We start from the raw sequence: 12082 nt of genomic DNA on the forward strand, positions 1-12082 counted from the left end.
TAAGGTGATGGTAGTATTCATAGTTTGCATTCCTTATGTGGGCTATCTTGCAGGGCTGACATATCTTAACAGAGCCTCCCTCCTCCCATAACACCCCTCATGATACTCCTGTGCTCCTTACCTGGGAATCACACTACTTTCTGCTTAATAACCCATGTTTCTTGTGATTATGGCAATCAGGTTTGTTGGAAATTGTGCTGGTGATGTTATCACATGACATCATTTTTTATATTGCATCACTTGGCAATAGCAATTTCAGTCTCAGTTGCCATTGAGCACTATATATACTTGCTTTTGGATTGTATTTTCAGCAGCCTTTAGCCTAGGGAAGAAGCAATCACATTTTCAAATTCTCCAACTCTCTTTGAAACTTGCTAAGTTATATCTGCATTGTTTTCATATCAATTTATAATAATTTCATGTTGCAGTCCAATGTGGTAATGTTCTTATCGAATGTTCCAGTATCTCTATAAATAATAGCCATTCAAGAACATAATTTGTTATGGTTGGTCACCATGACATTAGACATTGATTGTAGTTTATCCATCAGCTGGAAACTGGGTTCTACTTTAGAAAAAACCAGCCTGGCTTCTAGGGCAGTATAGTGGAATGAGCATGACTTACAGAGTTGATGAAAATTTGAGACTCTAGAATTCCTCTGTGGATTAAGGAGAAGACAAGAGTTGCCATGTTTTGTTCCATACAGATTCTCTGTGAAGAAATCACAAAATAGAGTTCCACAGAAAATTTGAGAGTTTCAGGGGCTGGGGAACATTCATTTTACCTATGTGGTATGCTCGGAATTTTCAAAGAAACACTGAGTTTGCTTCCTTCCCCTTTTATTAATTATAATTTATAAATAAGTTGCTTATTACTTATTTCTTTGGAGTTAAGAACTTTCCAGAAGTCAGGTTATATTGCATTGGGAGACTTACCTCTTAACATATATAAAATAAGTTCTGAATAAATTTAAAGATTAACAAGAGAAGCTTTATCTTTTTGAAAAACAGAAAATAGGGGACAAAAAATAGATTTTGGAAAATTAAGAGGCTAGATGTATTTCAAACAGTATTTCTTGTAGGGTGCAAGAAAATCTTTGAAATTAATTGTAAGAAGTCCTATGAGAAAGTTTTATTGATTGGAAAATAAATAGATGATAAGAGCAGACTTGAAGGCTGGCTATAGGGAACCTAGAGAAAAGGAAGGATTACTTTTAAAGGAGAATAGACCAATTAATAATGGAGAAACACTATTTGAATACAGAAGAAATTAAGACTGGGAACAAGTCTTAATTATTTACAAGATTGGGTGATACTATAGTGGAGAATATAGAAAAACAACATATTTTATTGGATAAATCAGATTGAGACTGATTTAAAAAGGATTTGGAGTTTAACAATGATGAAAGGGATGTGGAAAAAAATGTGGATCTGAAAATGGACTTTAAAGTGCCAGGTATGGGCCTAATATAAGCCCTAACCCACAAATAAGCCCTAGTTAAAACCCCGCCCACCCACCTGCCTCTTCTGTTTCACTGCCCTCTGAGCCAGACTGCAGTGCTATGGAGAATGTGTGGGGGAGGCTCAGTCCCCTTATCTGGTTCCCCCTCCGCTGTTTTTGAGCCAGGGGGTAGTGATGGCGAAAGGCCTCTCCCACTGCTGTGCATTAGCTGCATACAGCACTGGAAGGGCTTTCTTTGGTCCCCACCATCCCTGCCCCACCCCGCAGATCACCTGCCTGTGGTGGCGGTCACCTCCTTCCTCCTCCAACTGTCACTTTGAACCTATGATACCACCTTGCAGTGCCTGGTGCCCATTTGCCATTTCAATGGCAGCAGCTGTGGAGGTGTGGAGCTGTGCATCATCCCTTGACTGGTGGTTTCGCCCACGTGGCCCGCTTCACAGTTCTGCCCACACAGCCACCAAAGCGGCAGGTGGAGCCCCTGCCCATGCCAGATGCCCCTACCTCGCCAGAGCTGAAATGCCACTGTGGTTCAGTAGATGCCAACCCTCCATCTGGCAGGCTTGGCCAGCTGCTGGAGAGATACTGGCCCGTTTCAGCGCCTGGAGCCCTTGGGGGTGGTTTGCTTTGCCAACTGCTTTCTAGCTCTATCACATTTCTCAGCCACTGCAGACCTGGAGAGCTTGCCATGCCACTGCCCAGATGCCCTCATTACCCCCAAGCATTTCTTTGCTAACCTGATTTCCAGCTCCATCACATTTCTCCATCACGTTTATCATATTTTTCCATTGCCACATGCAGGGAAACAAAAGTTTGTGGGACTAAAAGTTTAATAACACCTTCCAACTTGCAGAAAAAAATCTCGTGAAGTTGGAAGGTCTGCATCTACAGAAATGCGGCAGGGAAGGGGCAGCCAGCATGGGTGCTGCAGGCAGGACACCTGCTCACTTCTGCATGCTCCACATTCTCTGGAGCTGTGCCGGCGCTTTTGCCCTGGGCTATCGCCTCCCTGCTCACCTCTTGGGCAGGGTGGCCAGGAAGGCAACCACCCAGCATCCCTGGGGTAAAGGCCCCCTGTTCTTCCAGGAGGAGCATCGGCCAGGCTGACCCCTCCTCAGTGCCTTTCCTGACACTGCCCAGCATGGCCGCCACAGGGCTGTAGGGCCTGGCCTGGCCTGGGAAGGGCACGTGTGACCCTCACCTGAACTCTTATGCTGGTAGTTGGTCTATGCCAATGCCCAGTCGCCACTGCACTTTGAAGCTCTATGTCTACCCCTTGAGCAGGCCACACCCTACTGTTTGTACTCAATATTGTCCTGTCCCACTCCCATGTGCTCGCTACCTGCTGTATGTAAGCCATCTCCTGAAAATAAGTTCTAATGAATCTTTTGGTCCAAAAAAAATATATAAGACCCAGTCTTATTTTGGGGAAAACATGGTACATGGGAAAAATGTTTTTTTTAACTGAAGTACTAGAGAAATTGTGGAGATAGCCAAATTTATACTTGTCATAGGGAGGAAGGAGTCGTGTTTTATGTTTTTTCTTTAGTTTGTTTGCTTTTTTCTTTCACTTTTTTACTTTTTGTCTTAGTTTGTCTTAGTTTTCTTATCCTTGTAAAATTTAAGAAAAAAGAAGCCACAGATTAAATTGTATTGGAAAATATAGTTTTTTTTTAAAAAAAAATTGGATTGAATGTTAGGAATCTCAATTGTACAAACATCTTGTGATTTCGCTTGCAAGACTAACTCTTCTTTAGAAGAGTGATTAGAAATATCCTTTTTGACTGAAGAGGCAGAAACTTTTAAATAACAATTTTTGTGTCTTTTCAAGAAATACAAAGTGCACTTTATAAAGTTTTATTTTTAAAAAATTAAGGAATATCCTACCAGATTATTGAAGCTCCATCTCCTTGTGAATGGGATGCATGGAGACAGAGCTAATATCTCCATTTCAAAGTGCCCCATTCATAAGGTGATAGAGCTTCCAGTCTCTGTCAGATCTCCGTCCCAGGCAGCAGTTCAGCACTCCGTCGCAGGGAGGGATTCTGCTGTTGCTGCTGCTGCTGCTTCTGGGCTGGCCTGTGCTGCACCTCGTTGCTGCCTCCCAAACTCCATCTTTACCTGCTGCCCAGCATTTTCATGCTTGTTGGCTGGCTTGGGAAACAGCGGCGGTGGAGCATTTCATCACAGGGGAGAATTTTGCTCTAGCTGCTGGCCTGGACCCCGCCCCACTGCTGCCTCCCAAGCTCCACCTTCGTCTGCTGCCCAGGATTTTCATGCGTGTTGGCTGGCTTGGGAGGCAGCAGTGGGTGGGGCTCAGCCCAGCAGCAGCAGCAGCATTAGCAACAACAGTTTCCCTGGGATGGCTCCGCTGGCTCCCGCTGCACTCTATTTAAACTTAAGTGACAAGACTGGAGCCTTGGGCTGGTAAGGAGAGAGAGGCTCCAGGTGAGGATGGCCTCAACAGGGCAGGCCAGGTGATGAGTGGAGTGCTCTGCCGTCACTACTGCTTCCCCCTCGGAGCTGCAAGACAGTTTCCTTTAAGCCTGCTGAGTCTCTGGTCTAGGCACTTAGAGTAAAATAGCACACATCGGGCACAAGTGAAGCCGTTCTGGGGCAATTCAGCTGTTGCTTGTGGCAGCAGCAGCAGCGGCATGACATGCCACATGTCTTGCCGCAAGCGGCTATAGAAGTGGGGCAGCAGTGCAATGTGTTGGGGTGTGGGAGGCCTGGCTGCATTGGTCCTGTGGTAAGCGGATGTGGGGCCCATGGGGCAGCTCTCTCGTAGCGGTGACTTCATCAGGCTCCTAGTAGACAGGGATGTTGGTGCCGCAGCTGTGAGGCGAGGCAGGTGTTAGGGAAAAAAAATAAGACCCCCTGAAAATAAGACCTAGTGCCTCTTTTGGAGGCAAAAATAATATAAGACCGGGTCTCATTTTTGGGGAGACACAGTAGTATCCTTTCAAGCCAGCTCGGGTTTGGGGCTAAGTGGTGCAGTCTTAGCTGATTTTACTCCTTTATCGAAGGCAAGTCCCAATGGCGTGCTACAAATCCTGGTACTCTCTCCACTCGCTTTTAACGTATAAATGATGCTTCTGGGTGAGATCATCTGCCATCATGGAATGAAGTACCATCGGTGTGCTGTTGATACTTAGTTTTACATCTCCATCCTCCGTGACCTAAGTAATGCTGTCACTGCCTTCTCATGGCTGGGGAAGGGATCTGGCTGTGGGATAACAGACTTCAGCTGAACCCTGGTAAGACAGCAGCTTTTGGTACGCGATATTTTGGAATCTGAGACTTTTAACGTCTTTAGTTTTGGATGGGGTGACATTGCCCCAGAGAGCTTCAGTTTACAACTTGGGGGTTCTTCTAGACTTGTGATTTCTCCTCAAAGAGTTGTGGCTAGAAGAGCCTTTGCACAATTTTGTGTTGTGTGCCAGTAGTGTCCTTTCTTGAATCATGAGTCCCCCACTTAGTCACTGAAACCCTGGTCATCTCAGTCTTAGACTATTTCAACATGCTCTATATGGGGTTGCTTTGAAGAATATTTGGAAGCTACAGCTGGTGCAGGAGAAAGCCACACAGACAGTTCTGGGGGCTCTTAGGGTGGTCCATGTTACACTGCTGTTCCATGAGCTGCGCTGGTTGCCAGTTTGCTTCCAGGTTCAATTCTAGGTGTTGGTTCTTATCTTTAAAGCCTTTATGGCAGGAGTCCAGGTTATCTGAGGAACCATCTCATCTCGATGGGATTGGTTCATCCCACCCACACTGGCAGAAGGGGAATGCTCCAGACCCTCCACAGTCTAGGAATTCTGGCTGGTGGTGTCCAGCAGAAGAGCCTTTTCTGCTATGGTTCCACTCCTCTGGAAATTTTTCCCCTGAGATGAGATCCACATCCACCTTTTTGGCCTTCCAAATGGGTCTGAAGACCTGGTTCTGCCAAATGGTCTGCCATTCTGGAGATGGTTAATGGACTAAAACCCCAATACTTCCCATGTGCATCTTGCTCCCTTTCATACTATCTATCAATTTTAAATCAATTTCAGTGTTAATATTTATTCACTTAATATTTAAAAGTTTTGTCTTGCATTTATTTTTCTAAGCTGCCTAGAGTCACTTCTAGATGAGATGGTGGCATATAAGTTAAATAAATAAATAAATAAAACCCCCACCCTCTTTAATCCTTTGATATTTTGGTGAAGCTTCTTCCTTGACATCTTTTTTCCCAATTAATATTTCTTTTAACTTTTATCACTAATTGTCCTCACCTCCTTGATTTCTACTTCTTGGGCTAGTGAGGTGTATGCCTGCAGAGTTGATTACACTATCTCCTTCACAGAGATAGTGTGAAGTTGTGATGTGACAGTACATTCAAAAATTGTTTTTGAATTTCATACAGTATTCATATTTTTTCATATTTTTACCCAGTTGCCTCTAAATTAATATACAGAAGCTCTTTATTGATATTTTATTCCATTTCATAAAGAATGGATAGGAAAAAAATCACTAAATTGTGACTGAAGTAGATGAAAAGACCAGTAGATTTAATGTACATAACAAAAAGCAGGTAGGAATGTTCCATTAACTTTTTTTAATTATTTTCAATAGCCTTTAACATTGCAAAAAGAAATTCCAAGACTTGACATAGATTCAGTAGGACTTAAAAAAGGTAATTGTTGTTCTTGTTTTGTTATTTTACTCTAAAGAATAATAAAACATGCATAATATCCTATGTAGTGTTCCTTGAAATCTTATGTTAAACAATCCTAGTATATTAATTCCAAAATACATTATTAAAACTGTAGTTTAGTTATGGATAAATCCTAAAGGTGAATTTTGATAGTGTGCATTATAAATGACTATAAATCTATATGATCTTCAGCCCCATTAAATAAAATATTTTTTTGACTGTAACTGGATAAAAATTCTCCAACCCTAATCTAAAAGTAAATTCCATAAAGATAGGAAATACAATGATTATGCTATTCTTTTGTGCCATGTATATCTTGTTCTGAAAGTCTGCTCTAAAACTGAAATTTTTCAATTATGCTATGACTGCCAGGTAACATGATTCCACACAAACCTCTCTCTCTCTCTCTCTCTCTCTCTCTCTCTCTCTCTCTCTCTCTCTCTCTCTCTCTCTCTCTCTCTCTCTCTCTCTCTGTGTGTGTGTGTGTGTGTGTGTGTGTACAAATACAAGAATTAAAAAGGATCTCAAATATAACAATGCTTAAATATTTCTTAATGCATAAACCACATGGTTTTAGTGATCTTTATATCTTGTGTTATAATACTTTAAAAAGTATTTTGATTTTATAGAGGAGGAAAGTCACCACTTGATCAGTAAAAGCATGGTTCAGTTAAAAGATAATTTGACTAAACTAAAGGGAATGCCTGAAGCTGAAACTTTAGCGAAACTCTTGCTTGAATCTGGCAAAGGTAAGTATTGTTGAAATATGAGAGCAGAACATAGTGCATTCTTTGATAAGTGTCTTCAAGATCATATTCTGTGTAGGTGTTTTCATTAAGATGTCTTAAAAATTGAAATCAGAAATAGTTAAGAAAAATAAACCCTGTTATTTGCAGAAGGGATACTAGGGTTTTTAACTAGATATTTTTAACTTGGTTAATTTAAAGTAATTGGTATTTTGCCATTGTTTAATCAAACTGTGTGTGTGTGTGTGCGCACGCACATGTATATCCTTAATAAGACTAAAAATGCGAATCCTGGGTGTGTGCATGTTAGAAAGAAAAGAATTGAGCACCAGGATAGAAAAATAAACTGTTTATTTTTGCATATTAAACAGTTTGTTTATTTTTCTATCCTGGTGCTTGATTCATATATATATATATATATATATATATATATATATATATATATATATATATATATATATATATATATATATATATATATATATATATATATATATATATATATATATATATATATATATATATATATATATATATATATATATATATATATATATATATATATATATATATATGGATCTTTGGTCATTCGGGTTTTTCCCCGCGTAGAATTGAAGGTGTAGGAGCAACGTCTTAGAGGGGATCTGTCTTGAGGAGTTTGTATGTGCTATCCCACCACCTACCTGGAAAAAACCACAAAATCCAAAATAAAAGCCACCCCCATCAGTGAAGAGATCCAGCAAACAATCATTCCCAGAGAAAAATCATCCAGATGTCCTAAGCTCTATGGTCTGCCCAAGATACACAAAGAAGGAACCCCACTCAGACCCATAGTCAGCTCCATAGGCTCACCTCTACAAAATCTAGCCAAATTTCTTGCCAAACAACTACAGCCTTATGCAAATTCCATCACCTCACACATACAAAACTCATTCCAATTCATAGAGATCATAAGTAAACTAAACTTACAGCCCTGTGACCTACTTGTGAGCTTCGATGTCGTATCCCTCTTCACCCAAGTGCCAATCAAAGAAGCCTTGACAGCTATCCGAAATAAATGCAACCCCCCAAAACACATCCTAGATCTGACCAACTACTGCCTATCCAACACATACTTCATGTACAATGGACAAAGATACAAACAAATGGAAGGAGCACCCATGGGATCACCCCTTTCACCTGTCATCGCAAACCTCTACATGGAACACTTTGAAACCCTCGCTCTAGAAAAATCCAACCACAAACCCAAACTCTGGCTCAGATACGTAGATGACACCTTCGTAATCTGGCCACACGGCAAAGAAAAACTGGATGACTTCCTCACACACCTCAATAGCCTACACCCCAAAATACAATTCAACATGGAAACAGAAGCTAACAATCAACTTCCCTTCCTTGATGTCTTAGTCTACAAGAAATCCAACGGCTCCCTAGGACACACTATCTACCATAAAAAAACACACACAAACCGCTATCTGAACGCACTCTCACACCACCACCCAGCACAGATCAACTCCGTAGCCAAGACACTCATCTCCAGAACAAAACACCTAGCTGACGAACAACACCTAAAAACCGAACTACACACTCTCACTAATGTACTAACAGCCAATGGATTCCAAAGAAACACGATTACCAACTTAATCCGAAGAGAGACACCCACAAAAACCCAAGACAGAGAACAAGAAAATGGCAAAGCCCTCCTCCCATACTTAAAAGGGACCACAGACAGAATCAGCAAGATCCTCCAAAAACACAACATCAAAACAGCATTCTACACAGACAGAAAAATATCCACCATCCTAAGAAACCCCAAAGACATAATTGGGTTAGAAAACCAAGGAGTATACGAAATCCCATGCCCCACCTGCCCCACCACATACATCGGACAGACCAACAGAAGAATAAGTGCACGCATTGAAGAGCACAAAAACTCACTCAGAAAGGGAGAACAAACTTCATCCCTGGTCCAACACTTTGAAGCCACGGGACATGAAATTGATTTTAAAAAAACCAAAACTATCGCCAAAATCGAACATTTTAACAACAGAATAATCAGAGAAGCCATTGAGATAGAAAAATGCCCCCACAGCATGAACAAACGAGATGATACCTCTCGCCTACCAGCCATTTGGAAACCCGCCTTGATTGACAGACGAGTCCCAACCACCAAGAATGATACCAGACCCAAACTCATGATAACATCACATGACATCACCACCACACAACCATTCAAAAAGCAAATCCGAACCCACAATGATAACGACGCACAACCACAAAACAGAAACCTAACTACAGCTGCTACATCAGCCACTTTAAACCCCTCCAAACCACACAATAAGCAAACTGACACCCACTATAAAAACATGGCACCACCACAAACACGAAGCCGAACAAAAGCAGCACAACTCACCAGCTCAGGTCTAAGGCTGGCAGCTGAGACCAGCCCACCCACTCAAAACACACCCCCACCCAATCAGAACACACCCACCATTCAAAACACACTCCCACCCAATCAGAACACACCTAATGCCCCACCCAATCAGAGCACACCTCCACCCACAGAACACACCCCCTCTGGCAGTTTAAAAAAGAGGAACAAACAGCCACTACCACATGCTTCTCCCAGAAGAAGGAAACTGAAGCCACCAGCCTGAGGATGACGGATGGGATTCCGTCGAAACGTTGCTCCTACACCTTCAATTCTACGCGGGAAAAAACCCGAATGACCAAAGATCCACATACAAACACCCGCGAAAACCTCAGAAAACACACACACACACACACACACACACACACACACACACACACACACACACACACACATATATATATATATATATATATATATATATATATATATATACAGTATAATATGCATATATATGTTTAATATAAAAATATTTATGCTATACTTGTGATAAATAGTACTTGAGTTTTTATAATACAGTATAAAAAGGTAAAGGTAAAGGTTCCCCCGCATATGCATGCTAGTCGTTTCCGACTCTAGGGGCCGGTGCTCATCTCCGTTTCAAAGCCGAAGAGCCAGCGCTTGTCCGAGGACGTCTCCGTGGTCACGTGGCCGGCATGACTAGACACCAAAGGCGCACGGAATGCTGTTACCTTCCCACCGTAGCGGTCCCTATTTTTCTACTAGCATTTTTACGTGCTTTCGAACTGCTAGGTTGGCAGAAGCTGGGATGAGTAACAGGCGCTCACTCTGTTACGCGGCACTCGGGATTCAACCCGCCAAACTGCCGACCTTCTGAGCGACAAGCTCAGCACCCTAACCCACTGACCCACCGCGTCCCTTAAAATACAGTATCTATAGCACCAATTCTGACTTAAAAATCAATAGTCATATATATAGGAATATTTTGAATTTTATATGAGGAGATACTATTATTTATTTATGGGGTAATAATGTAAGTAGCAAATTGCCATGTATTTTTCATAGAATAGTTGATTTATATATTCATCAAGATTGATCTACTGTTAATCTGGAAAAAAAACTACAAGCATTTGAAGCATCAATTTGTAGCAGTGATTCTTAGCATTTATCTAAAATTCTGTACTGACATGCAGGGAATGATCGCCATGATCAGCCTATAGAACTTTAAGGAATGTAAATGGCCAATACTTTTTAGCCCTTCAGGAATTTAACATAAATACAGAATTGCAAATATATACATCAATCATGCTATTGCCTTTTGGAATAAGAATCTGCAGAAAAGGACTAAGGAATAAAAAAAAACTAAAATAACAGAAATTATGAAATAAGGATAAGGGTAAGAAATATTGCTAAAGCTACTTTATATCAATACTATTTGGCTTAATCTTTCCATTTTTACAAATCAGCATTGCTGTCATAGTGACCATATCTCATTCTATATATTGCTTACTATTTGTTAAACTCAGGAGCTGATTACTTTGACCCAGAACACAATTTTCTAATCTTTGCCTTCCTTTGAATCCTTCTTCAATCTCTCTTCACATATTGTTTTAAAATTTGATCCTCATTCATTCTCTTATATTATCAAGCCACCTGAGCTTATTTCTTTCCTACTGGTCATTCATTCATTCATCTCATTCATTATTTCACCATCCACCCTTTTGATAAATGCTACTACTAAAAGTCTCTCTATTTCCTTGACAGTCTCTAACATTCTTTTCATTCTGTTCCAAACATCTTTCTTGTCCTCTTCCTTTGTATACACTTTCTATTTGTTCTTTTGGAAGATTAGTTTGTATTCAAGTACTTTTAACTGAAGGATATATTTTCTTTTGCTATAATTGTTTCTCTTACATTTCATTTCTTTTTCTTCTATACCTCTTGTTTACAGATTCCACTCTTTATAATATCACATTTTTTTCCTTTTAATTATAGTAAATTCATAATATATCCATTTTATTTATTTCATTTCATGTAGTAATTAATACTTTCTCTTTTAATTCTAACTTTCAATCTTCCATATCCTGTAGTCATCACTACACGGCTCACATCTTTTGATCTTTGTTGTCTATCACGTCCTTGGTCACATAATACTTTTTAATAAGATAAAGAATAGTCTAGATTACTTGTTAGTTACAGCCTTGCCACATGTAACACTGTTTACTAATTACATGGTAATAACAATTTGGGATATAATTTGATCAGTAAGCAATAAGCACTATCAAATCAAATTTTTATTCATTCATTCATTTTTCATTCATTTATTGGATTTTTATACCGCCCTTCTCCCGAAGGACTCAGGGCGGTGAACAGGGCATATAAATAGCGATACAAAAGTTAAAAAAAGATTAAATAAATTGCCCAATTAAAACAGTCAAATATAAAAACCCATAAAAACCCAGACATTCCCCCATCAGGCCAGGCTAGCTTGTTCGAATAAATGGGTCTTTAACCCACGCCGGAAGGAGCGGAGATCCGATGCCATCCGGAGCTCCACCGGCAGTTGGTTCCATAAAGCCGGGGCGCCCACAGAGAAGGCCCTCCCCCTGGGGGCCGCCAGCCGACATTCTCTGACCGGAGGCACCCTGAGGAGGCCCTCTCTGTGGGAACGCACAGGGCGGAGGGGAGTCGATGCCGGCAGCAGGTGGTCCCCGAGGTATTCCGGACCCATGCCATGTAAGGACTTAAAAACCATCACCAAAACCTTGAACCTCACCCGGAAGACAACTG

At 40.9% G+C, this 12082-nt stretch overlaps 1 protein-coding gene across 1 annotated transcript in view; it reads left to right on the plus strand.

The window, feature by feature from the left end:
* Positions 1-12082, plus strand: part of CCDC7 (coiled-coil domain containing 7) — a 317972-nt gene that overhangs the window by 81534 nt on the left and 224356 nt on the right. The window contains 2 exon segments of the mRNA XM_081343017.1: positions 6073-6133; positions 6784-6903. Of these exon segments, the coding sequence (XP_081199143.1) occupies positions 6073-6133; positions 6784-6903 (181 nt within the window).

Source organism: Vipera berus (genome assembly GCF_964194415.1).
Source record: "Vipera berus genome assembly, chromosome: Z".
NCBI classification, from domain to species: domain Eukaryota; kingdom Metazoa; phylum Chordata; class Lepidosauria; order Squamata; family Viperidae; genus Vipera; species Vipera berus.